General features: G+C 41.0%; 2 protein-coding genes across 3 annotated transcripts in view; one reads left to right on the forward strand and one right to left on the reverse strand.

Moving 5' to 3' along the window:
* chaf1a (chromatin assembly factor 1, subunit A (p150)) overlaps positions 1–11,612 on the forward strand; it is a 52,652-nt gene extending 41,040 nt beyond the window's left edge. For both annotated transcript variants that reach the window (XM_039766979.1, XM_039766978.1), the window contains exons 13-15: positions 37–521; positions 635–728; positions 11,134–11,612. In XM_039766979.1, the coding sequence (XP_039622913.1) occupies positions 37–521; positions 635–728; positions 11,134–11,159 (605 nt within the window). In that variant the 3' untranslated portion in view covers positions 11,160–11,612. The remainder of the gene's footprint in view (positions 1–36; positions 522–634; positions 729–11,133) is intronic.
* Positions 11,613–16,599: 4,987 nt separating this feature from the next.
* The window catches only part of ubxn6 (UBX domain protein 6), a 38,758-nt gene continuing 27,357 nt past the window's right edge, over positions 16,600–28,000 (reverse strand). Inside the window, exons 6-11 of the mRNA XM_039766980.1 lie at positions 23,611–23,686; positions 23,436–23,520; positions 22,246–22,465; positions 21,819–21,949; positions 18,594–18,736; positions 16,600–18,505 (exon numbers count right to left, since the gene is read on the reverse strand). Coding sequence (XP_039622914.1) covers positions 18,380–18,505; positions 18,594–18,736; positions 21,819–21,949; positions 22,246–22,465; positions 23,436–23,520; positions 23,611–23,686 — 781 coding nt within the window. The 3' untranslated portion in view covers positions 16,600–18,379. The remainder of the gene's footprint in view (positions 18,506–18,593; positions 18,737–21,818; positions 21,950–22,245; positions 22,466–23,435; positions 23,521–23,610; positions 23,687–28,000) is intronic.

Here is a 28,000-nt window from a genome sequence, read left to right on the forward strand (position 1 = left end):
CAAACAAAGACTAATATGTTCTTTCTTTTGTTTTAGTTCTGTCTCAGCTTCTACCTCTACTTCATGGAAACGTTAATGGAAGCAAAGCAATTATTCAGGAGTTCCAAGAATGTTGCCGCCGGAATTCCCTGCCTTCTAGCACTCCTCCAGAAGGTTCAAACAGCCCCCAAAGCCCGGATTCCCCTTTAGCATGTGGTGAGGAGAGTGTTCCTTCAAAGTACCGCCTGAAGAGGCTGATCTCTGAGAATGCAGTGTATGAGAAGCGTTCAATTCTGAGGCGCTCCTGCTGGTATGTGCATGATGAAGTGCTGAAGCGTTTCTCACAGGAGTCTCTGCCTGTCCCTTGCCAGTGGAACTATGTAACACAGGTTCCTTTTTCCAACCGAGAAGATGGGACTGTTTTTCAGACAGGGACTGGAAATATGCCCAGCACACCCCTTTCTGCAGCATCAACAAAGAGAAAACCTGTTGGCAGCATGTCCATAACAAAGTTCATGAAGAAATCTTCAGATCCTGAGCAGGTTTGTTGCTTTAAATTTTCTCCAGCTGAAATCTGTCACAGTAGTCCATTTAGAAGTTGTAGTGTGACTAAGAGCACAATTTTTATAATGCTAATAACATTTTGTCTCTGTAGTCTGATGCAATGGAGACAGATGGATTTCAGGCTGACACAGAGGAAGATGAAGAGGACGCAGACTGTATGGTTGTTTGTGAAAATATCAATACAGGCAAGTGATTCAGAGCTGCAGTACCCCATATTGTCAAATTTCCCCATGTTCTTTGCCTTAATTCTTTAGGAGTAATAATTTCAAAAAATATTTTGGGGACCATACAAACATCCATCCAAATATATAAAACAGTTCTTCATTAGTAAATCTAGACTCCTACATTTGCTTTACCTCTTCTTTACTATCATGAAGGGTGAGAACTTTTGGTATTAGGCCAATTTGCTTATTTCATACATATACTGTACATACAGGTAGAGTTCACTTACTTCAGTTCTTAATATTACCTAACATTAATTATGCCAGATTATTACAACAGCACCATCTACAGTAAAAAAAAAAAACATACAGATAACATCTTTCTCCTAATTTCAGCAAGACAACAACCAGGTGTGTGATTCAAACTCTGGACATGGGATCTGTGAGGCAGCAATGCTAACCACTGTGCCACCATTCTGTCCATCAGTGGTGTTAATTAACCATAGTTAACAGCTCACTTGAATGCCCTTAGCGCTATTGTGAGGATCACTAAAATATAAATGGTTGCTCACCTTCATTGTGTTTCCCAAACAGTCCCAAAATACAGCTCCTTTACTCATACAGCCTTGCAATAGAATGGCTAATGTTATTTTTTAAAATATTGACACTTTAATACCAGCAAATTGTTCTTGTCTACACCCCATTCCATGTGAAGTAATAACATTCTGAAACCTGCTTAATACAATTCAGAATTGGGAAAGCCAGATCTTAGCCCTTTAGGACTGCATATGAAGCCAGTACATCTCGGGGCCCACTTTTGCACACACCCACACTCACACAGGATCATTTAGACTGCTCTTGTGGCATAAGCTTCAGGTTTTCTTTTTTCTTATAAAACTAAAGAAGAAAACTGCATTGTGCTCACTAGGGTTGCGAGTAAAAAAAAAATGTTTAAATGTATAACCAATTTGAGATTGAAAATCAGTCAGAAAAATAAAAACCAAAACTACGTAAGCCACACCATCACCTGCCAATACCCCCAAATCACAGTGTGCTTTATGTAGGAAACAAAGTTTCAACAGAGGCTCCTTGTTAAGTTGCAGCCAGTTCTATGAATCAAATTTGCACAAAACCAAGTCCAGAATAACAACAAGGCAACCTAGGATAGGCCCTGGTAAAATGGGTTTTAAAACTCTTCTTTGCTGGTCCTTCCCATTTTGCACGCTCTAATGACACACACAATGCGATCAAAACGAATTAATCCAGTATGTGCTCTATCATTGGCTCTTGCACCATTTATAACACAGGCAGGGAAGCAGCACTGAAGCACCGAGCGAAGAAAGTTGAGAGAAGTGAGACTGAGATACTGTTCTGTATAGTATGGCAGTTCAGATTGAGGGGGGAAAAAAGTCCAAACTCTCCTGCATTTAAGACACAAAGTGATCATCCATGACAGTTGTCGATGTTTGTGAGTATATGCTGCTGTGTAACCATTTTAGTCATGCAGGGTGTTACTTGCAGCTGCTTACAGGCACATCTGTAGGCTGGTGGTATGAAGAGCGCGGTGTATTGTTGAACATTTTAGTGTTCCTAAAAAAAAAAAAAAGTGGTGAGATTTTAAAATGTTGTGTTTAAAACCCAAAGGCTTGTGCTCTAACAGTTTTTTTTTTTCTTTCTCTCTCTCTCCCTCTTTCTTAGTACCTATTGTGTTTTAATAGCCCCATTTTAGAGTATGTAAAAATTTGTAAGATGGTCAGTTATTTGGCTTTTGCTGTATGGGAAGTAAATGCCATGCATGCCAACTAGGACCTGTCTTACTCTGAGTTGAACTTAAACAGGTCATATCTATCTGAATAAATTTTACCTCATCCTATGTTGTTTTTTTTTTTTTAAACTTCTCCTTTTTTACACGTAAAATTGAAGTGGCTAAAAAAAAAAATAATAAAAGAAGCAGACAGAATTGAATGAATTTATTAGCCACTTGTGTCTGCCCAGTAAGAAGCAAGAGAGAGAAAGAAAGAAAGAAAGAGAGTTTGTGCACAGCAAGTTGGCAAACCAGAAAAGAGACTGCAATACCAAACAGGGGAACGGATGCTGCAGGTCTTAAAACCCAACCCTTAATGTTCAACACCAACCACCTATGTTGGCATAAATAGGGTAATAAATGGCAGGGTGCTTTTGTGTCGTGATAGGAGACATACTTGAGGCACAGTGCAGTTCATGGGACCTTCCAGTACTTTGCAGAATTCACCAAGTTTAAGGCCAATAAACTCCTAGCGTGACATTTACACGTTCTGCTCCTTGGTTTTCTTCTGAGCTGTTGCGTCACACGAAAGCTTGTGGGCAAAGGCTTGAACGCCTTATTAGGAAAAAACGAGCTTTGTTGCCCATGCAACTGCCTATAAGGAACATGTTGCCTTCTATAAGCAGACGCTACAGAGAGCTATGATTGCTTTTTATACAAAGAGCATTCTATGTGGTCAGCATAATAGCCAAATGCTATTTCTTTAAACTGTTAATAAGCTACTTAAACCTGCAAATAACTTTCCTTTGATTGCCTTTTTCAAAAGTTATTGTACTTTTTTCTTGTATAAGAAGTATAGGGAATGTATTGAAATCAACCAAAAATTCCACTTTGAGATTTTGATGAATCTTAACGTTTTAGACCTCTGAGTCTGAAAATACCATTTTTGGAAGTGTGTGTGTATAAACGTGATAACTTGAGTTCGCTTTCACTTAAGTCAACCAAATTTTGCATGCAAGTATTTGGTACAAAATGTAGTTTTCTATCAACTTTTGGTCTATTTCTGCTAACCAGAAGTGGTCCTTTACCTTTTATTCCTGCAGCTGCAGAGTCCGATTTGTTCAACTTTACTTTTTTAATAATTGTTTAGTATATTATTAATTTGATTTGATTTGGTGTTGATGGATCTTTAATGTACATGATATAAAAATATAATCATTGTCTTGAAGTTTACTCCTCAAATATCCATCCCCATATCTGAGTATACGAGAAAGTCGAGGGGAGAGCACTCCAGATTTTTTTTTAATAATAAGATTGATGTGATTTATTCTGAATTTCATATTTTTATACTGTTGAGCCATGTCGATAAGCATAGTATTTTGAATTCTTCCTAACCTGGATTCATTGTGCAGTTAGAAATAACTAGGTTAGAAAGTTGAATTAGATCATATTAGATCAGTGGTTCTCAACTTTTTTTTTTTTTTTAATTTTTATTCTGAATTTCATAAAAGGTCCATTTGTTCAGTCAAAACTGTGCCCATCTTGTGTCATAACTGGATGTTGTTTGTCTAGATAGATAGATACTTTTTTAATCCCAAGGGGAAATTCACATACTCCAGCAGCAGTATACTGATACAAAAAACAATATTAAATTAAAGAGTAATATAAAAGAAAATGGTAAAGTAGTTTCCCATTGTTGGACGATCCTGCCATCCTTAAGCTTGTTATGACCGCTCCCTGTATTCTTGACCCTGTGCCGCCGCCACTGCTTTTTGGTTAAGGCTGCTTTGCTTTTCCTTCGTACTTTTCTCACCAGTATTAGCAGTACATCTCTTTATACTGGCCTGGTCCCTTCCAGCCTTAATATGGCTGATGTTACACCGGTCCTCAAAAAAAACCCTGGACTTCATTTACCCTAAGGATTTTAAAAATTGACTGATTTCAAATCTTCCCATTCTGAGTAAATCTTAGAACATGCTGTTGCAGGCCATGTGAAAGACCATCTTGCCTCTGATAACGTGTTTGAGGATTTTCAGTCTGGTTTTAGTGCCAATCACAGTATGGAGACAGCACTCGTCAAGGGGAATAATTATCTCCTAATCACAACAGATTGTGGGCTTTTAACACTAGTGATCTTTGTAGTTTCCACTGTTGCTTTTGATATGGTACATCGGGACATTGTCTTGTTTAGACTTAAAAATAAGTTAAATATTGTTGGAAATGCTGTAACGTAGTTTAAATCATACCTTAAGGACTGACAGCAATTTGTTGCCATTGGTAGGTTTGCGTCTGACCCATCTTATTTGTTTCAGGATGTTCCTCACTGCTCTTTATCATTTACTGTATATGTATGCTTCATCTTGGTGCCATTATTAGATGGCATGGTCTACACTCACCTAAAGGATTATTAGGACCACCATACTAATACGGTGTTTGACCCCCTTTCGCCTTCAGAAGTGCCTTAATTCTACGTGGCATTGATTCAACAAGGTGCTGAAAGCATTCTTTAGAAATGTTGGCCCATATTGATAGGATAGCATCTTGCAGTTGATGGAGATTTGTGGGATGCACATCCAGGGCACGAAGCTCCAAAGATGCTCTATTGGGTTGAGATCTGGTGACACTGGGGGCCATTTTAGTACAGTGAACTCATTGTCATGTTCAAGAAACCAATCTGAAATGATTCGAGCTTTGTGACATGGTGCATTATCCTGCTGGAAGTAGCCATCAGAGGAAGGGTACACGGTGGTCATGAAGGGATGGACATGGTCAGAAACAATGCTCAGGTAGCCCGTGGTATTTAAACGATGCCCAATTGGCACTAAGGGGCCTAAAGTGTGCCAAGAAAACATCCCCCACACCATTACACCACCACCACCAGCCTGCACAGTGGTAACAAGGCATGATGGATCCATGTTCTCATTCTGTTTACGCCAAATTCTGACTCTACCATTTGAATGTCTCAACAGAAATCGAGACTCATCAGACCAGGCAACATTTTTACAGTCTTCAACTGTCCAATTTTGGTGAGCTCGTGCAAATTGTAGCCTCTTTTTCCTATTTGTAGTGGAGATGAGTGGTACCCGGTGGGGTCTTCTGCTGTTGTAGCCCATCCGCCTCAAGGTTGTGCGTGTTGTGGCTTCACAAATGCTTTGCTGCATACCTCGGTTGTAACGAGTGGTTATTTCAGTCAAAGTTGCTCTTCTATCAGCTTGAATCAGTCGGCCCATTCATTCTCCTCTGACCTCTAGCATCAACAAGGCATTTTCGCCCACAGGACTGCCGCATACTGGATGTTTTTCCTTTTTCACACCATTCTTTGTAAACCCTAGAAATGGTTGTGCGTGAAAATCCCAGTAACTGAGCAGATTGTGAAATACTCAGACCGGCCCGTCTGGTACCAACAACCATGCCACGCTCAGAATTGCTTAAATCACCTTTCTTTCCCATTCTGACATTCAGTTTGGAGTTCAGGAGATTGTCTTGACCAGGACCACACCCCTAAATGCATTGAAGCAACTGCCATGTGATTGGTTGATTAGATAATTAAATTAATGAGAGATTGAGCAGGTGTTCCTAATAATCCTTTAGGTGAGCGTACAGTTTCATTGTTAAGCTGCTGATGCACAGATTTATTTACACGCAGGGCTTATGCAAACATTACCTCCTGCACTGGTTGCCTGTTTGGCTGACATACAATACTGGTTATCTGAGAACCTTCTCAGACTGAACAGTGATAAAACTAAGGCTTTAATTATAACACCCCAGGCATTTCAAGGAAAACCGGTAATGTCTCTGTAAACATTCTGGGCTTTTACATCCCTGTCTGCACAGGTTAAAAATCTTGGTGGTGTTCTTGATCCCACACTTTCCTTTGATCCACATATTAGTGATACAGGGTGGCGCAGGGAAACAGGAAATTTTGGAACAAGGTGTTTGAGACCCTCAGCAATTGTTTAGGACCAATGCAACCTCATTTAGAACCCCCTGCCATAAGTTGTACACCGTGTTCCAAATTATTATGTAAATTATATTTTTCTCTGATTTTCCTAAATAGTTGATGCAAGTGGCAGTCAGCATAATTTTTGAGTCATCAACCATTCGAGTATAATTCGAATGTTACTGAACAAACCTCCTAATGATAACGGTATGTTTTTCAAAAATAATCGTAAAATGCACTATTCCAAATTATTACGCACAACAGGGTTTCAAAACATTTTATAGGTTGTAAAGAACTGAAAATGGTCATTTGTTGAATTTGCAGCATTAGGAGGAGGTCATATTTACTGAAATCAAAAGCTAGTTCAATCAAAACATCTTAACAGGTCAAGTTCCATATTAACATAGGACCCCTTACTTGATAGCAGCTTCACAATTCTTGCATCCATTGAACTTGTGAGTTTTTGGAGAGTTTCTGCTTGAATTTCTTTGCAGGATGTCCGAATCGCCTCCCAGAGCTGCTGTTTGGATGTAAACTGCCTCCCATCCTCGTAGATCTTTTCCTTTCGGATGCTCCAAAGGTTCTCAATAGGATTGAGGTCAGGGGAGGATGGGGGCCACACCATGAGTTTCCCTCCTTTTATGCAGATAGCAGCCAGTGATGCAGAGGTATTCCTTGCAGCATGAGATGGCGCATTCTCGTGCATGAAGATGATTTTGTTACGGAAAGCATGGTGGTTCTTTTTGTACCATGGAAGAAAGTGGTCAGTCAGAAACTCCACATACTTTTCAGACATCATTTTCACACCTTCAAGGACCGGCCAGCTCTCTCCCCATGATTCCGGCCCAAAACATGACTCCGCCATCTCCTTGTTGACGTCGCAGCCTTGTTGGGACATGGTGGCTGTCCACCAACCATCTACAACTCCATCCATCTGGACCATCCAGGGTTGCATGGCAGTCATCTGTAAACAAGACTGTTTGAAAATTAGTCTTCATGTAGTTGTGGGCCCACTGCTGCCGTATCTGCTTGTGAGCATTGGTTAGGGGTGGCCGAGTAGAAGGTTTATGCATAACTGCAATCCTCTGGAGGATCCTGCTCCTTGATGTTCGCGGGACTCAAGAGGCACCAGCAGCTTCAAATACCCGTTTGCTGCTTTGTAATGGCATTTTAGCAGCTGCTCTCTTAATCCGATGTATTTGGCAGAAACCTTCCTCATTTTGCCTTGATCTGCATGAACCTGTGTGTGCTCTGAATCAGCCACAAATCTTAACAGTACGATGATTACACTTAAGTTTTCATGAAATATCTAAGGTTTTTTATACCTTGTCCAAGGCATTCAACTATTTCACGCTTTTTGGTAGCAGATAGATCTTTTTCTTTCCCATATTGCTTGAAAATGGTGGTCTGCCTAATAATGTGGAACATCCTTCTTTAGTAGTTTTTCCTTTAATTGGGCTCATCATCACAGGTGTCCGAGATTGATTTCAGTGATCAAAAGAGCCCTGAGACACAATACCATTCATGAGTTTAATTGAAAAACAAAATATTTAATCTTTATGACACTTTAATACAATCTGCCTAATAATTTGGAACGCGGTGTAATGGAGCAGTGGAGTGGTGGGCAACAAGTGTTCACTGCGAAAGCCTTTAATAAGAACGGTGACAGTGGGACTGCTGCGCAAGGGGAGTTTCGCCGTCATTACCAATTAGGACCCGTCCGCTCGTGCGGTTTCAACATGGGTGTGTAATTTCGAAGAAACGGGTTCAGCCTTAAAAAAAGAAGTCCCCAGGTGGAGCCACCTCACATACTGCCTGACAATCGATGGCAGCGATTTGATGATTGTTTGGAAGGCACGTCACCTCGCGCACCAGTGAAATTCCATGGCCTCCGAGATTCCCAGATTCATGGTTTGTGATTTTTTTCCCCCCTCATGGGGAAATCTTAAAAGCCAAGTGTACTGCACACGTCCTGCAACCATTGCTGAACTAGAAAGGATTAAATAGGAAATTGCTGCCAGCCAGTCCTGTTGACGTGTTACGCCGAGCCATGCAGAATTTCAACAGCAGGCTGTCAGGATTGTGTACGGAGAAATGGACAACACCTTTGTGATATTTTCTTAAAATGAATATTGATTACCATTATTAATTGCATTTCCTGTGCAATACATTTCATCAGTAAATGCATTTTGTAACGTGTTTATTCGTACATTGAACGTCAGTTGAGAATTTCCCAGTTTTCCTACACCGCCCTGTATTACCAAGGTTGCCTTTTTCCACCTTAAGCGAATTTCAAGGCTGTGTCCATTGCACTCTGATATGACAACTGAGACGCTTGTCCGTGCTTTGGTCACCTCATGACTTGAATATTGCAACGCAGTGTTGTTTGTTATCAAGTAACAATATGTAAAAAAAAAAATAAATTTCAGTGGCAAGGATGGTTACACATTTAAAACCTTGGGAGCATATTACACATACACTTCTCAAATGACATTGCTGACCCGTCCCTTTCCACGTTCAGTATGAAGTTCTCCTTTTAGTTTGTAAGGCTCTTCATGGTCTGGCCTCACCTTACTTGTCGTCTTTATTATGTCCCTATACTCCTTCACGTTCACTTTGGTTTTCTAACTCCTTGTTCTTAACCATTCCATTCTGCAGACTGCACACTATGGGTGACGGGGTTTTTAGGGAATCAGGGCCACAGTTTTGGAATGTCCTGCCTTTGGAACTCCGTACTTGTACCTCACTTTCTGTTTTTAAATTGAAACTTAAAACTTACCTTTTTTTTTTTTTGTTTTTTGTTGATCTCATTCATTATGTTTGTGTATTGGACTGTTTGATGTTATGTATATTGTTGTACAGTGTTCTTGGGTACCCTGAAAGGCACTTTAAATAAAATGTGTTATTATTATTTTTATTATTATTACTATTCTTTGTCTTCTTTTGGCTGCTCCTGTTGGGGGTCACCACAGCGGATCATCTTGTTCTGTAACACCCATCACCTGCATGTCCTCTCTTGCCACACCCATAAACCTTCGCTTAGGTCTTCCTCTTTCCTGGCAGCTCCAACCTTAGCATCCTTCTCCCAATATACTCTCCTCTGCACATGTCCAAATCAACACAGTCTCGCCGCTCTGACTTTGTCTCCCAACCACCCAACTTGTCCTCATTTCTAATCCTGTTCATCCACGTCACACCCAATGCAAATCTTAGCATCTTTAACTCTGCCACCTCCAGCTCCGTCTCCTGCTTTCTGGTCAGTGCCACCGTCTCCAGCCCATATAACATAGCTGGTCTCACTACCATCCTGTAGACCCTCCCTTTCACTCTTGCTGATACTTGTCTGTCACAAATCACTCCTGACACTCTTCTCCACCCATTCCATCCTGCTTGCACTCTCTTTTTCATCTTTCTTCCACAATCCCCATTACTCTGTACTGTTGATCCCAAGTATTTAAACTCATCCACCTTCCACTGACCTTCCTCTCATTTACGCACATGTATTCTGTTGTGGTGGTCCTACTGACCTTCATTCCTCTCCTCTCTAGCACAGATCTCCACCTCTCCAGGGTCCCCTTTGACCTGCTCCCTACTCTCGCTGCAGATTACAATGTCATCGGCAAACATCATAGTCCGCGGGGACTCCTGTCTAATCTCGTCTCTCAACCTGCCCGTCACTATTACAAATAAGAAAGGGCTCAGAGCCGATCCCTGATGTAATCCCACCTCCAACTTGAATGCATCCGTCACTCCTACCGCAGACCTCACCACAGTCACACTTTCCTCGTATATATCCTGTACAACTCTTATGTACTTCTCTGCTACTCCCGACTTCCTCATACAATACCACAGCTCCTCTCAGTCACCCTGTCATATGCTTTCTCCAGGTCCACAAAAGATGCAACACAACTTCTTCTGGCCTTCTCTAAACTTCTCCATCAATACAGTCATAGCAAATATCACATCTGTGGTGCTCGTTCTTGGCCTGAAACCACATTGCTGCTCACTAATCATCACTTCACTTCTTAACTGAGCTTCCACTACTCTTTCCCATAACGTCATGCTGTGGCTCATCAATTTTATCCCCCTGTAGTTACTGCAGTCCTGCACATCCCCCTTATTCTTAAATATCGGCACCAGTGCACTTCTTCTCCACTCCTCAGGCATCCTCTCACTTTCCAAGATTCAAGTAAACAGTCTGGTTAAAAACTCCACTGCCATCTCTCCTAGACACCTCCATGCTTCCACAGGTATGTCATCAGGACCATTGGCCCTTCTATTTTTCATCCTCTTCATAGTTGTCCTTCCTCCTTGATAATTTGTTGCACTTCCCAATTCACCTTCTCCACATCATCCAACCTCTATTAACAACATTAAATCTTCCATTCTGAGTTGCTGTAATTTGACATTAGTAAATTCCAATTTTCCATGTAAATGTTTACATGCTTCTGATTCTTAGCAATTTCATGGATTTTAACATCCCAATGCGACCATGGAGTAGATTAAGCAGATTTTCAAACGGTGTGTTACTAGAAGAAGCACAAATTAGGAGCCTGAATTGTGTCAGTGGTTCATCATATAAGTTACAGTCGTGTGTAACTGTAGTTGAGATGTGATTCTAAAGGTGCTGGCTGTTTAGAAGAAAATAATGATGGGATATGTTGGCAAGATTGGAGATAGTAGGGGGGGGGGCATGCATTTACTGCTACTGCATTCTAACCAATTTATTTTTTAATTCTTTGCAGGTCCAGCTCAAAACTGCCCAGTCTGACCCCTGGACGTAGATGCAAACTCTCGACTTGTTACTGTACTACGCCTGTACAGTGTTGGGCCTGAATCAGACTTCCCTTGTACCCATGTAGGGCTATTCTAGTTTTTATTTTCTCCCTTCATGCTCTGTATGAATAAGTTTGCAATACTTGAACAAATGTCATTACTTCTGTATAGAAGAAAAAAAAAATTCTAAATAAAATTAAAATGTATCGCACTTTGCACCCCAGCCACCCGCCCACCCACTTCAGGAGCCTGGAGTTTGCTTAGCTGCTGTACAGAGCCAGCATGTTTGCTGTAACTTGCCGATTAGGTAGGATATCGAACAGGAGGGTCTTGTACTTGAACCCTACCGACCCCTGCTCCTCCTTTTTTACTTTTTAGCAATTTCAGTATGATATGGATAATAACTTGACATTAAATAAAGCATTATTTAAGAAAAAAATAAAATGAATTCTTTTTGCAGTTTACAAAGTAATGCCTTGCAGGCACGTTTATTTTTATTGTAGCAGGAATCACTGGCCTGGCTTATCGTGCGCCTTTAATGTCATCTTTGGGTTTGCCCGTGTGCGGCACATCATGGGTACGTCTTTAGTTGGTCTCGTCACTTGTGTTCTCTGAATGGCTTTCTTTTCAATTCCACTCTTGTGTACTTAAGACACATGACTTCCAGCGTTTTTACTGTAATGTTCATATTTTATAATCTTTTGATGGACTTTCATATTTGTGGGACTTGCTGACTGATGTCTATGAAGAATTCTTGTCTTGAGGATGTTGTGTATTATAATGAAGGGCTTGCTCAACTTTTTTTTTAATAAGTATTTATTGAAGAACTTCTAAATGTTTCTTCAATAGCAAAATAACCTTTCCACTGGAACCATATGCCAACCAGTAAATAATTGTTTTCAGTTTGTAAAATTTATTTACAGCAGGAAATATACAAGATTTAGGATCAAGCGAGTCCATGATTATTTGCATATAGTAAATCATGTTTAGTTTTTATCTCTGCACTCTGTATTTTAGCAAAATGTTCCAATGGTCAGTCAGGCAGTCACTTTCCAACCCGCTATATCCTAACACAGGGTCACAAGGGTCTGCTAGCGCCAATCCTAGCCAGCACAGGGCATAAGGCAGGAACAAATCCCAGGTAGGACGCCAGCCCACCGCAGGGCACACACCAAGTACCCACTAGAGACAATTTAGGATCACCAATGCACCAAACCTGCATGTCTTTGGACTGTGGGAGGAAACCCACGCAGACACGGGGAGAACATGCAAACTCCACGCAGGGAGGACCCGGGAAGCGAACCACAGGACGCTAAAGGGTAGCCCTCCTTGGTGGTTGTGGCACGACAGATCCCAGCAGGGCACGCTGGGAGTTGGAGTTTGGCACAGCTCTGTTGGGTTCCATGATGGCTGCCAGGGGGAGCGTAGAAACTTACTTTGGGTTTCCATCACACCTGGGAGTGATTCCAGTTAACCCTGATGAGCCACCTGGAGTAACGTAAAAGGGGCGGAAAGGAGAGAAGAGAAGAAAAGAAAGGACTGGGCATTAGTGCTTGGTGCTTTGTATTGTGGGGAGCGCGGGACCACAAACGTATGCTGTGCTGTAACTCGTGTCTCTGCCCATCTACGGCAGGGATGATGGACTCCACTCCTGGGATGTCTGAGAGCACATTTACATTCCAGCCAGTTTCTTAAGTTAAGACAGTTATGGTGGCTAATGTAACTTTCTCTTTTTCTCCCATTCTTAATTTTATATTGTGTTCTAACTCATAATCCCTGACCTGCTTCTTTAAGTCTTAAGCAGGTGTGTTCTCCATTCCCTTTATTAGCTGCTGCTTTATCAGAGAGATGTATCAAAACCTAACTGCATCCATTTATGTTAGTCTAATGATCGTAAAGGGAAAAAAAAAAGAAAAATACAGGACTGAGCGGCACTAAGCTTCTCTTGACGTTTTAATATCCCCAGAAAAGGAAAATGAACACTTGAATATGTCTGATGCAGCAGAATGAGAGCACCAAAATCCAGAGAGAGAATACTTATCATTCTAGCACTGCGTTACAAGATGGAGAAATACTGAGGGAGCTTAGTCTCAAGTTTAAAGTTACACCACTAGAAATATTTAAAGGAAAAGTGTGTGCTGTCTGTGGCTGAATAAGATTTAAGTGGAGAAGAAGGGAGTGTGTAATATGGGGTGTGTGTGTCTGTGCACGCGCATACTGTAAGTATAACACACTTGTATGGAGAAAGAGAATCCGTTCAGTTGTGGACCAAACCTCCACCTCGTATTTCATTGTCCAGCCTGAAGTCCTCCGCATTTGTACTTTACACACTCGATGGAGCGCAGCATTCCATTTGTTTCTGCGTTTCTTCCAAAGTGACTCGCGTATCTTAGAATTATAAATGGGGGGGCGCGTTTTTTTTTCCTTTCTTTACATTCAGTGATTTGACTGGACTTGTCATAAAATCCATTTGTAGTTTCTATGATGCCAGTGTCCATTTTCTGCAGAGAATGTTCCTGTGACAGGAGTGTAAATTAAGACACAGGGCACAAACATCTTGAGCTGCCAGGGCTAGTGACCTTAGCCCTGCCTGTCTGTGAAAAGCTGTGCAATTCCTTTGATGTGTAGTTAATGGTGGGCTATTTGTGTGACACGTTAAGGTGGATGATGAACGGCGTACTCTACAGCTCTCTCGTGAGGTTTCAGCAGGGAGGTGAGACGGTCTTATGATGTAGTAATGCCTTGTGTTTTGTAATTTGTTGTATGGACTTCACACACACACACAATTTAGTTATATAAATAAATAAATATAGTAATTATGTACACACACACTACCAGTCAAACGTTTGGACACCCCAGACATTTTCATAGCAGGAGTTATGCTGACCATGAGACACTTTTCCAGTCGTCTTCTGTCCAATGTCTGTGTTCCTTTGCCCATTTTAATTTTTCCTTTTGTCAGTTTCACACATGGCTTCTTCTTTTAAACGTAGGCCAGTATCCTGGAGTCGTCTTTTCTCTGTTGCAGATGACGCTGTGGATGTTTAATGAAGATGCTAGCTGGGGACCTGTAAGGTGTTTGTTTCTCATATTAAAGACTCGGATGTGCTTTTCCTCTCATGCAGTTGCCCATCTGGGCCTTCCCCTTTCTTTTCTAATCCTGGTGAAATCCACTCTGTCCTCTCGTCTTAAGACAGTAATGACACCTTTTTATATGAAATCGTCAGTTTAGTTTCTTAGCAGTCTGTCACTTTAGAATGAACAAACACCATTCTGCTGCAAAAAAAAAAAAAAGCCAAACTGATAGGTTTGTTGGGAAGGCAGTTTCATTTTGGCCTTTTTTGAGCACTGAACTGAAATTTAGGAACGCCGGTACCTTACAACCCATAAAAAGCTGGCTAACCGATTTCGGTGAAGTTAGAGCAGTTACAAAGGTTTCTCTAATAACCAATGTGCATTTAAACAGGACTGATGAAGGGCGAGTTGACCTAAAGGACACTGAAACGATGGCTGTAGCCATTTATGAATAGCAAGATTACAGATCAGTCATTTCAGGCAGTACAAGCCTTTATACACACTAGGAATTCTTAGATGTATTCTTAAATCAATTTCATGGTTTTTTTGATAAAAAATATCAACTTTAATTAAAAACACGAATGTTCTGGGTGTGTCCAAAGGTTGGACTGGTGCTGTACGTGTGTAATCACAGCGGCCCTCTTGACAGACTTGGGGAGCTTTGCTTTTTTTGCCTGTCATATTTTTTTTTCCCCCCTCTTACAATTATTTATCCACAGAGTCGGACCATGAAGAATAAATCATCTTTTAATGACAACATACTGTACATTAGTGAATCGTTTAGCATAAAGCTGGTCATAAGTACAGTGCAATACATCAAGGTATGTGACAACACTGTGACTGGTACGCGTTGTTCTTTGCCTGAGCAGCTGCTCTTTTTATTTTAACGGTTCAGTCAGCTCCCTGTTAAGCAGTCAGTCGGTCTTTAGTCAGCGATTAAACATAAAAGACGGAGTCCAGTGCTTGCAATAGATTTTTAATGTTCAAATGGTGCATGCGATGTGGCGTAGCTTTGACGTGCTGTGTGGACTTGGCAGGACTGCAAATCAATGTGGCTGCCTAATCCTGTTGAACGAACAGCTTGTCTGCTGCAGGTAACTGGGTGGTGCAGAACTGGTGACATCTGAGCAAACTCGGCGGGGTGTGTGTACGTTTATATATACAGGCGCATCTCGATAAATTAGAATATCATCATAGTTCATTTATTTCAGTAATTCAACTCAAAATGGGAATCTCCTATATTACATGCCACACGGTGATATATTGCAAGTGTTTATTTCTTTTCATTTTGCTGATTATGGCCTACAGGTAATGAGAACCCAAAATTCAGTATCTCAGAAAATTAGAATATTACAGAAAACCAATAAAAGATTATTTTTAATACGGAAATGTTGGCCTACTGAAAAGTCTGTCTGTGTACGCACTCGATACTTGGCTGGGGTTCCTTTTCCATGAAGTACTGCATCATTGTGGTGTGGCATTGGCACTGCTGTGGTGTTATGGTAGCCCAGGATGCTTTGATGGCGGCCTTCAGCTCATCTGCATTGTTGGTGCCGGTGTCTCTTATCTCCCATAGGTTCTCTATGGCAGTGTTTCCCAACCTCGCTCCTGGGGGGCACACTGTGGCTGCAGGTTTTTGTTCCAACCAGATTCCTAATCAGTGACAACACCGATCTCATTTCATTCGCTAACCGTAATTTCTGCTTTTGCTATTGATTTAAATGCTTAACTCTCTTTTGTTAATTTCATTATAGTTTGCCCTTTAAATAATCAAAGGCTGCAACTACTTTGGCATGAGACCCACTAATTAGTAACTAATGGGTTAATTAAACAATTGGAACACCTGGAAAAGTAGAATGAAAATCAAGATGAAAATACTGTTAAAAAGAAAAAAATATATTATTCCCATATAACTGCTTGGTACATTAAAAAATTATATATATATATATATATATATATATATATATATATATATATATATATATATATATATATATATATATATATATATATATATATACACACACACACCATATTTAGTTTTCTAATTTCTATATTGTTCCCAAAACACTGAACTTGGGGAAACATCAGTTCACTTAATTAGCCCAAGAGTCCGATTAAAAACAAGGTGCTTGTAACAAAAACCTGCAGCCACTTTAGGTCGGCCGAAGTGATACACACCACGGTCATTAAACCAGGTGTTGGTACTTCTGGCAGTGTGGGCAGTTGCCAAGTCCTGCTGGAGAAATGAAACCAGCATCTCCATAAAGCTTGTCAGCAGAGGGAAGCATGAAGTGCTCTAAAATGTCCTGGTAGACGGCTGCACTGACTTTGTTCTTGATAAAACACAGTGGACCAACACCAGCAGATGGCATGGCACCCCAAATCATCACTGACTGTGGAAACTTCACACCGGACCTCAAGCAACTTGGACTCTGTGCCTCTTCACTCTTCCTCCAGACCCTGGGACCGCGATTATCCTAATGAAATGCAAAATTGACTTTCATCCAAAAAGAGGACTTTGGACCCCTGAGCAACAGTCCAGTCCGTTTTCTTCTTAGCCCAGGTAAGACGCTTCTGACGTTGTCTCTGCGTCAGGAGTGGCTTGACACAAGGAACGTGACAGTTGTAGCCCACATCCCCAATACGCCTGTGTGTGGCGGCTCTTGAAGCACTGACTCCAGCCGCAGTCCACTCCTTATGTATCCCCCCCAAATTCCTGAAATTCCTCTCAAGACTGCGCTCATCCCTGTTTCTTGTGCCCCTTTTTCTGCTGTCACATTTATTCCTTCCACTCAACTTTCCTTTAATCTGCTTGGATATGGCACTCTGTGACCAGCCAGCTTCTTTAGCAATGACCGTCTGTGTCATCCCCTTCTTGTCAATGACCGTCTTCTGGACAAGTGTCAAGTCAGCAGTGCGAGTGTGTGGCCTACTGAACCAGACTGAGAGACCATTTCAAGGCTCAGGACCCCTCTGCAGGAGTTTTGGGTTCATTAGCCGAGTGGAGTGGGACACCACGAGTCTACACTAGTGACCCTCTTCACAATATTCTAATTTCTGTAGGCCATAATCAGCAAAATGAAAAGAAATGAACACTTGAAATGTATCACTGTGTGTTAATGCATCTATAGAATCGGAGTTTCACCTTTTGAATTGAATTACTGAAATAAATTAACTTTTCGTTGCTCTCCTAATTGATTGAGATGCACCTGTAACTAAAACACACACGCACACAGGCAGACGTGCACAAAATGTTAAGCGTGCAGCTGTCACTGGGAGAGCCTCTTCCGTTTATTAAGGGCTTGGAGCTCATGGGCAGGCGGCTCTGCACGCCACTTTACTGACACCCAGTGATTCTGCCACAGTCGAGGAGCCCGGGCACACAATTGCCAGTCTGCTCATGTGGTATTGCATTGGAAAGTAAGTTCTCGTTCATTTTACTTCCACTAATTGTAACACTTCATTCCTATAGGATTATGCACCTTTGTGCTTGTTCGTGTAGATAGAGCCATAATTGAATTGTTCTCATAGTGAGGACGTGATGGTTACCGAGTGTCAGACAGCCATATTGAATTTCAGGTTCCCATTGGCAGTGCAGTGGAATCTCCAAACAGCCTATAGTGTGATACGTTGCACCAGAGCCAAAACCCTGATATCATCTGCATACAAATGAATACAAATTATTAAAAGCTACAGCTTGGCCAAAAAAAAAATTCTGTCTGATCAAAATCTTCAGAAAAGTTAAACTTATCGTAAGGACCAAGCCATCTTTTAAAGGGAGTGTGCGTTCCCTAAACATCAAACACTTTTGTAAAGTAGTATTGCACAAGGCAGAGAGGGGGACCTGCTCTCTTTAACCAGTTACAATTTTAAATGGAGTAGTAAAGAGTTGTGAAATCGTCAGCTTGATTGTTATTACAGGGTGTGAATTTGTCATCTGCTGGTTTTCAGGGGAGCCTTTTACAATTTAAACTGGTTACTTACTCAGCTCACTTTGTTAAAGTAATAAGGTGCTACAGCCCCTCGTTTTCTTTCGCTCTTTTCAATCTAGCAGCATTGTTATTTTTTTTTCCCCCCTGACTTGACTCTTCCTGACTGTTAGATCAGTACAATGAGAGAAGACCGGGACGTTTGCCTTCATGTCAGAGTTTCAATGCTGGACATGAGGGTAGAGGTGAGGATGTCTTGACTCTGTGCACACGCTGCCTCAATGTCAGCCTGGATTGCTGCATCCCAGACAAATGTCAGAAGAGCCGCCGGTACCTGAAAATGACAGATGTTTCAATGATACCTTCTAACGACAAATGGCAGACGATCAGATTCAACAGATGCAAGAATTCAGCCGACTTACCAGGCCGCACTCGTTTAGGGCTGTGGACTCGTTCAGTTTCTGTCCAGCAGGGGCCCGGAGCTCAAAGGGCTGCCAGCTGTTCAGGAGGTGACTGCGGACAAATTCATACACGTCGGAAACTTTTTCTCTGGCGTAGAAGGTCCCTGGAGGAATGAGAGGGGTCAGCTTAATCACCACTCACTTGTTCTCGAAACATGTCCTGCTCAATTCAAAGAAGTAGAAGGCAACTCCAGAATCACTGGGTGTAAAACAGGAAGAAACCTTGGGTGAGAAGACCTCCTTATACCGGGACAACTTGGAGGTGTGTATTACCCCTTTTATCATTGTCGGCCAATATTCAGCACCCTACAAACTCGCTGATTTTAGTATTTCACTCTCACTCTCTCTCTCGTAGATAAGTCTCTATATGAGAGGCAACCTTCTGGTCTGTGATCTTTACACCTTTCCCTTTAGTGTTGGAAATAATTTCCATGCTTGGGTTGCTGCTGCAAGAGGTGCCAGCAGGGGGCACTTAACTTGTGGTCTGCGTGTGGATCTCCATGACAGAGGGACACTGCTGTAAAAGTGGTGCCGTCCTTCGAATGAGACGTAATATCGAGGTCTTTACTCTCTGTGGTCATTTTCTGAACAGAGAAAGATGTTCCCTGCTCTCATGGCTAAACTGTCCACCAGTGGCTGGTCATTCTGGCCTCTAATCAATCCCTGTCTCTAACTGCCTATCCTTTTGCCCCTTCCCTACCTAACAGCTAATGCAGGGCAAGCCTACTGGCACAATCATGCGTGCTGATGCATCATCCAGGTGGATGTTACACATTGCAGGTGCTTGAAGTTGCTCTTCATTGGTTATGTAAAGCAGTTTGAGAGGCAGAAATGAAAATAATCTTCTGATATAATACACTACCGTGGCTGTTCGTTTGTCTGTCTGTCTGTCCAGAATTTTAAATCACATGTAGCTCGCAAACCGTTTCACCTACTCACTTGAAATTTGGTACACATCTACTATGTGACGTCCGCTTTCAGGGTGATGATTTTTATTACTCTTTTTAATTTTATTATAGAATCAACTCTCAGCAGGGCGGCTGTGTGACGCATGTGTATGGGCGCCGTTCTCATTCCCTACCACCTTCGCTAATCATTCTTAAGGCAGATTGAAGACTTAAGTGCCAGCTTAAGTGAAAAATTAAAGAAAACGTACTAAGTAATTGCAACACAAAACTAACTTAACTTGATCAGTTTTGACACGAAAAGATACCGACAAAAGAAGAGAAGAAGTGGGCCGCTAGGGTGGAGAAAAGAAGAGCTGCTCAGGAAGCAGAAAGCACATCAACCTCTCAGCAAACGAATGGTAAACGTACAGAGAAAGAGGAGGAAAACTAGGAATGCTCAAGTCAAGTGTATTCGCTGCACGTTATCGTGCAGTATGTCGTTACTGGTTATACAATACTAGCTGTCCACCACGATCTCCGCCCGCAGTCTCTGTCTCAGATTAGCGCAAATAAATCGCTCCTACAAGCGAACTGTGATACTAAGAGCAATGAAAGAAGTCACAAAATCAACTGGAATGTTCAAAAAAATTATAGAAAAAAAACCGATCTAAATCCATTAAGTAGTTCTCTCGTGAAAAGCAGAAAGTTGAACTTTTGCATGCCAACGCTCGTCATTTCCCGGATCTGCTGCTTGCGACAAATCATGCTGTGCTTTTGGATAAACACAAATATCAACTCTGTCTTTGATATCTCCATCTTTCAAAAGCATTACTGCTGACAATTTGTCACATTGTTGGTTTATTACATATGCGAGCGTGATCTTTCTGATTCATATAGAAATCCAAGAAAACTTATTTGTCCGTGTTTTTCAGATAACTTTCGTGTAAAGTGTGATACTTTTGGATGCATGGATTTGTATCCATTATTAGCTGTAGAAGTTCTAATACGTCCAATTGTTTAACTCTTTCGATTCTATGTTGCAGCACTTCTCTGTGATCATAAATATACACCTGACCGAATTGTGTTTTCCTTGAAATTAAACTTGTCGTAGCTTTAATTGTTGCAGGACCACAGATTCTCATTTTTTTTTTTGAGCATTGATTGATGTGAATGCGAACAGATTATTGTAGACTCGGATATTTTGTACGTAGTGTTTGTGGATTTCTCTTTCACCAAATAACAAATCTTTTCATTCTCGCAGATGCACCTCTTCATTGGGAAGAAGCACTACTTTTCCCTGATGGCAACACAAATTAGACGATCTACAAGTCTCCGATGTAAAAGTTTAAAGCCGAACAATATCTGCATACTTCTGTCACATCACAATCTCTTTTCGCTGTTCCGTTATTTCACTGAGTAATTTCCGTTTGTTTGCACCAATGCGATCTTTACTATCAGTTTTTTGGGACTTCTGAATTTTAGTACTTTCATAATCTCTAACCTGCTCTGCATATGTACCGCACCAACGTTTTTGGACTTCTTAACAACATTCTACTTGGTCTTCTACTCTTTGTCTTTTATTTCCAACCCCCGCTTGGACCTGTTAAGTTTTTAATAACACTTGGTCCAGGCTGATTAGAACTTATTTTCCAAATTTGCACTTAGATTATTATTGTTCAATTTTGAATTCTTTTCTCTCCAACGCTTTTGGGCCTCTTTTTGACACGCTTCCCTTTCTCCTTCGTTTTAAATTATTGTCCGGAAAAGGACTACATCAAAGGAAATGAATAAATTGTATGTCTTCTATTAAAACGAGGAAAATGTAAAAATGTATAAGAAACGAAAGCACAGGAACTGTGTCTGACAATAGCACTCACACGAATGAGAGGCAAGTGGACCGTGGGTCTGGTTAAATCTCTTGGTACAAAGTCTTGTCTCGTCCCAGGTGTGTGTAGATATATATATATATATATATATATATATATATATATATATATATATATATATATATATATATATATATATATATATATATATATATATATATATATAGAGAGAGAGAGATATATATATATACCAGAAGAACTTATATATAAAATAAGAGAGAGATTTTTTCAGCTGCTCCTATTGCCCCACACATAACGACGACACCCATTAAGCTACTAAACTGGAGTCTTTAAATTGGGCAATGTGCATATGTGATGGGCTGGTGTGTACTCTTTGACACTTCCAGCTTCCATTCTTGCTACCTGCACTTGTATTAGATGTAAAAAGTTAAAAGTGCATAGATTTTCATTACCTTGTAGTAGGTTTCCATCGGGCAGGCGGACCCGCACTAGTGTATAGTTATATTTCCTCATTTCCCTTTGCTCGTCCCGTTCCCTCATGGCTTTGGTGCGCAGCATTGAATTTCGCTCCACGGCTTCACTCCTGCAATGAGAACACACAACATAAGCAAGGTCTTAAATAAAAAGAATTGAATGCTTTGCACATTTTTGTTTTTCCCATCCTGGGCATTTAAATGTGTGTCAAGCTGATGATGTCTGCACATACAGTATATGATCAGCTTGGCCCAAAGGAACACGAAGCTCCTCTCGGCTGTATCTTATCCAGTAATCCAGAAGTGTTTTATTCTTCAAGATGATGAGCAAGGGTGCATGATGTGCTTGTACTAAATAGAACTGGAGTCCTTCATTTCTGTCCTGTAGCACTTGGCTCATACACACCTCATCTGCTGCTCCTTCTTTAGCTCTTCAGCTGTTAGGTTATAGAAATCAGCTGGCAGCTCAAAGCGAGAGGCCTGTGGTGAAGGCTTGAAGACGCGGGGCTGTCGATCCAGCTTGGCCCTCACTGGTTCTGCAGACATCAGCTTTGTTTTGCACTCCTTCAGGTGTTCCACTTGCACAAGGGCTTCCTCACTTATTACGTAAAATTCCTCCATGTTTTCTAAAAAAAAAAAACCCAAAAGAGAAAAATTACAATTAGGCTTTTGATGTTTGTGAAAGTTTGATTTTATTTTCTCAGATAACTATTATCATTAATTCTACCAAAACATCCTCCGAGAGCAACTTCTCCCAACCATTCAAGAGCAGTTTTATGACCAACAATGAACAATCCAGCATGATGGAGCAAAAGTGATAACAAAGTGGCACAGGGATTTGGGTCCATGGACAGGAAACCCCCACTGAGAACTTGTGGCCAATCCTCAAGAGACGGGTAGACAAACAAAAACGGACCAATTCTGACAAATTCTAAGGATTGGTGATACAAGAATAGGCTGCCATTAGTCAGGATTTGGCCCAGAAGTTAATGGACAGCTTGCCAGGGTGAATTGCAGAGGTCTTGAAAAAGAAAGAAGGGCCAACACTGCAAATATTGACTCTACGCGTAAACCTAATGTAGTTGTCAATAAAAGCCATTGAAATTTATGAAATGTTTGTAATTCTGCTTCAGTATACCATAGAAACATCTGACAAAAATATCTACAAACACTGAAGCAGCAAACTTTATGAAAACCAACACTTGTATCATTCTCAAAAGTACTGGCCACAACGGTATGTCTCTTGGGGGAAATGTGGCTTTTTATAGATGCTCTTTGCATTGATACATAAATATTACACACACACCAGATTAACTAAAAAGCAAGAAAATTAAAAAGATAAAAACCTGCCTGTTACAAATCTGGTTGGTATGCCCGTCTACTGCAAGGCATACAGTTACGCTGACTTATTTCAGACTCGGAGTCCATTTTCATTCCACTCCCAACTTTTGATTTTGATCAGTTTGCCAATTCAAGTAATGCATTCAGCACTGAAGAAATGTTTCTTGGGGAAGATATTAGAGTCTACCGATGACGAGCTTCATTAGCAGGCTGTAAATAAAACTCTGTATACAAGGACTGGTTTGTGTTTATTACCTTGACCAGAAACCTCCAAGCTCTTCTTTTCAAAACCAACTGCCTGAAGAAATTCCTGTGTGCCCTCTAAAGGATGGATCTTTTCCTGGCAAAATCAAATAGGGAGAGACTGGCTTCAATAACAACATCAACAGCGTCAGCGGACTTAATGCAGCAAGTGTGTGGAATGCCTGACCTGAAATATTTTATTACTCAGCTTTATTTTTCTGTATTTCTCTTCAGTAGGGTTGTTGCATATATTGTCGATGTACCTGCAAAACAAATGTACAAGTACAATATATTATCTCTATTTATATCTATATATCTAATCTAAATATCTAACTATCTATCTATATATGTATATATATCTATATATCTATATATATCTACTTTGGGGTGTGAGCAGCTGTTGCTGGGGGTGCCAGAATCCATCGAGGAAGAAAAATTAAAAACATTATTTGTACAAAATCTTAATTTATTTATCCATTCCTAAATAATTAAATGGGCAGGCTATTTCGTGTCAGTGCAACGCGCTGCTTGTTAAAACGGATGACTCCCGCTCTTACGTGCAAGTCTGCGTGGATATTATGAACTATCGTATCTGTTCAAGTTCTATTTAAATTTTAAATATAAGTAATTTTTATTTAGTCGACAGAAATATGTTTAGTAGGAATGTAAGTTAAATTTAGTCATCATTGCATAAATTTTTCTTCACCATAAAAATTTAAAGACTAAATTCAACTTCCATTCCTACCAAAGATATTTCTGGCGACTAAATAGAACCCACTTATATCCAAATTCGAGCTATTGAGCTGTCGCCTGCCTGCCTGAATAAGTCACCCTTGCTTCGCTCTTACTTTTTTTACCGTTCATTTAATCATGGCTAGTCACGGAAAAATTATAAAATGGAAGGGGGATTACACCGAGTATGGCTTTACCAAAACAATTATTGATGGCGAATAAAGTATCGATTATTCATAAAGCTTCAATTGGTGTTCTGCTTTTCTGCGTTAACCTCATATTTTTTTTCATACTTCTTCTCAAACCAAGGGGGTGCCAGGGTAAAATGAATCGGGACGCGCTGATCAATGTCATCGGTGTACCAGGAAATCATGCATTGAGAGAAAATCCCCTTTGCTTGGAATGCAAAGTGTGATTAAATGCGTGATTTTTTAACGCGTTATGGAGCACATGCATCGAAGCCTCTACGCTGTGCTTGTGCTAAGAAAAGGAAACATTTTAAAAATAACGTAACACGATTGTCAATGTAACCTTTTCTAAGTAGTGCCTGGAGGATTCAGAGTGTGGAGAAACTCTAGAGACAGCGTGTGTATTAACTTGTGGATTTTTCTGTGAGTATTTGGTGGCAGCGTCACAAAGTTGGTTCCGCAAGACTGCGTTAGCTGCGGAGCTCAGCTCAGAGCGAAATGAGATGAATGGGAGGGGAGATGATGACGTGACTCCCCCACCCGCCTTAACTGTCAATCCCCCCACAAAGACAGTCTCTCGGAATTTGCATAAGCACAGCCCTTCACCTGCAATTTTAACTTAGTTACAAAGTGATCAAAACTCTCATTTATATCCTGCGTCCTCTCATTAAACTTGTATCCCGCATTAGCCGTGGGCATGACAAACGCCAGCGGCAGCCTGTCTATGAACTTAATTTAAACTTTAGGTTTACATCGTGCTTTGTTTCCGAAGTAGCTGCACTCATGAATATGCTTGTATGTGTCATTCGCTCGCTTCTTATTGTTTCGCTGCCTTCTCAATTGTATAATGCATGTTTTCCTCAGCGATTTTTGGAGCTCTTCCTTGTTTTGTACGTATTGCGTTGACAGTCAGTTCACGTGATTACGTGGGAGGCGTGATGATGTCACACGAAACTCTGCCTCCCATGGCCATTAAGCTCAACTCCATTACATTATATGGAGAAAAATAGGTTCCAGTTATGACCATTACGCGTAGAATTTCGAAATGAAACCTGCCCAACTTTTGTAAGTAAGCTGTAAGGATTGAGCCTGACAAATTTCAGTCTTCTACCTACACGGGAAGTTGGAGAATTAGTGATGAGTGAGTCAATCAGTCAGTCAGTGAGTCAGTCAGTCAGTGAGGGCTTTGCCTTTTATTAGTATAGATATACATACATACATACATACATACATACATATACACAGTGGCTTGCAAAACTTTTCCACATTTTGTCACATTACAGCCACAAATATGAATCAATTTCATTGGAATTCTACGTGAAAGACCAATACAGAGTGGTGTACACGTGAGAAGTGGAACGTAAATCATACATGATTCCAAACAATTTTTACAAATAAATAACTGAAAAGTGGGGTGTGCGTAATTATTCAGCCCCCTGAGTCAATACTTTGTAGAACCACCTTTTGCTGCAATTACAGCTGCCAGTCTTTTAGGGTATGTCTCTACCAGCTTTGCACATCTAGAGACTAAAATCCTTGCCCATTCTTCTTTGCAAAACAGCTCCAGCTCAGTCAGATTAGATGGACAGCGTTTGTGAACAGCAGTTTTCAGATCCTCGATTGGATTTAGATCTGGACTTTGACTGGGCCATTCTAACACATGGATATGTTTTGTTTTAAACCATTCCATTGTTGCCCTTGCTTTATGTTTAGGGTCGTTGTCCTGCTGGAAGGTGAACCTCCGCCCCAGTCTCAAGTCTTTTGCAGACTCCAAGAGGTTTTCTTCCAAGATTGCCCTGTATTTGGCTCCATCCATCTTCCCATCAACTCTGACCAGCTTCCCTGTCCCTGCTGAAGAGAACCACTCCCAGAGCATGATGCTGCCACCACCATATTTGACAGTGGGGATGGTGTGTTCAGAGTGATGTGCAGTGTTAGTTTTCCGCCACACATAGCGTTTTGCATTTTGGCCAAAAAGTTCCATTTTGGTCTCATCTGACCAGAGCACCTTCTTCCACATGTTTGCTGTGTCCCCCACATGGCTTGTGGCAAACTGCAAACGGGACTTCTTATGGTTTTCTGTTAACAATGGCTTTCTTCTTGCCACTCTTCCATAAAGACCAACTTTGTGCAGTGCACGACTAATAGTTGTCCTATGGACAGATTCCCCCACCTGAGCTGTAGATCTCTGCAGCTCATCCAGAGTCACCATGGGCCTCTTGGCTGCATTTCTGATCAGCGCTCTCCTTGTTCGGCCTGTGAGTTTAGGTGGACGGCCTTGTCTTGGTAGGTTTACAGTTGTGCCATACTCCTTCCATTCTTGAATGATCGCTTGAACAGTGCTCTGTGGGATGTTCAAGGCTTTGGAAATCTTTTTGTAGCCTAAGCCTGCTTTAAATTTCTCAATAACTTTATCCCTGACCTGTCTGGTGTGTTCTTTGGACTTCATGGTGTTGTTGCTCCCAATATTCTCTTAGACAACCTCTGAGGCCGTCACAGAGCAGCTGTATTTGTACTGACATTAGATTACACACAGGTGCACTCTAGTCATTAGCACTCATCAGGCAATGTCTATGGGCAACTGACTGCACTCAGACCAAAGGGGGCTGAATAATTACGCACACCCCACTTTGCAGTTATTTATTTGTAAAAAATGTTTGGAATCATGTATGACTTTCGTTCCACTTCTCAAGTGTACACCACTTTGTATTGGTCTTTCACGTGGAATTCCAATAAAATTGATTCATGTTTGTGGCTGTAATGTGACAAAATGTGGAAAAGTTCAAGGGGGCCATATATATATATATATATATATATATATATATATATATATATATATATATATATATATATACATATACACTAATAAAAGGCAAAGCCCTTACTGACTGACTGACTCACTCACTCACTCACTGACTCATCACTAATTCTCCAAGTTCCTGTGTAGGTAGAAGACTGAAATTTGGCAGGCTCATTCCAGCTTACTTACAAAAGTTGGGCAGGTTTCATTTCGAAATTCTACGCGTAATGGTCATAACTGGAACCTATTTTTCTCCATATAATGTAATGGAGTTGAGCTCGATGGCCATGGGAGGCGGAGTTTCATGTGACATCATCACGCCTCCCACGTAATCTGTAATCCCACTGTACATATATATATATATATATCTATACTAATAAAAGGCAAAGCCCTCACTCACTCACTCACTCATCACTAATTCTCCAACTTCCCGTGTGGGTGGAAGGCTGAAATTTGGCAGGTTCATTCCTTACAGCTTCCTTACAAAAGTTGGGCAGGTTTTATATCGAAATTCTACGCGTAATGGTCATAACTGGAAGCAGTTTTCTCCATTTACTGTAATGGAGATGAGCTTCAACGCCGGGGCGGAGTTTCGTGTGACATCATCACGCCTCCCACATAATCACGCAGTACATAGAAAACCAGGAAGACCTCAAAAAGCTGAAGAAAACATGCATTATATAATTGAGAAGGCAGTGAAACAATAAGAAACGAGCGAGTGACATATACAACCATATTCATGAGTTCTGCTACTCGAAACAAAGCACGATGTAAACCTACACTTTAAATTAAGTTCATAGACAGGCTGCGCTGGCGTTTGTAATTTAGTGCCTGCCCATATAAGGCCGTCCGTCAGC

This window comes from Polypterus senegalus, chromosome 10 (genome assembly GCF_016835505.1).
Source record: "Polypterus senegalus isolate Bchr_013 chromosome 10, ASM1683550v1, whole genome shotgun sequence".
NCBI classification, from domain to species: Eukaryota; Metazoa; Chordata; class Cladistia; order Polypteriformes; family Polypteridae; genus Polypterus; species Polypterus senegalus.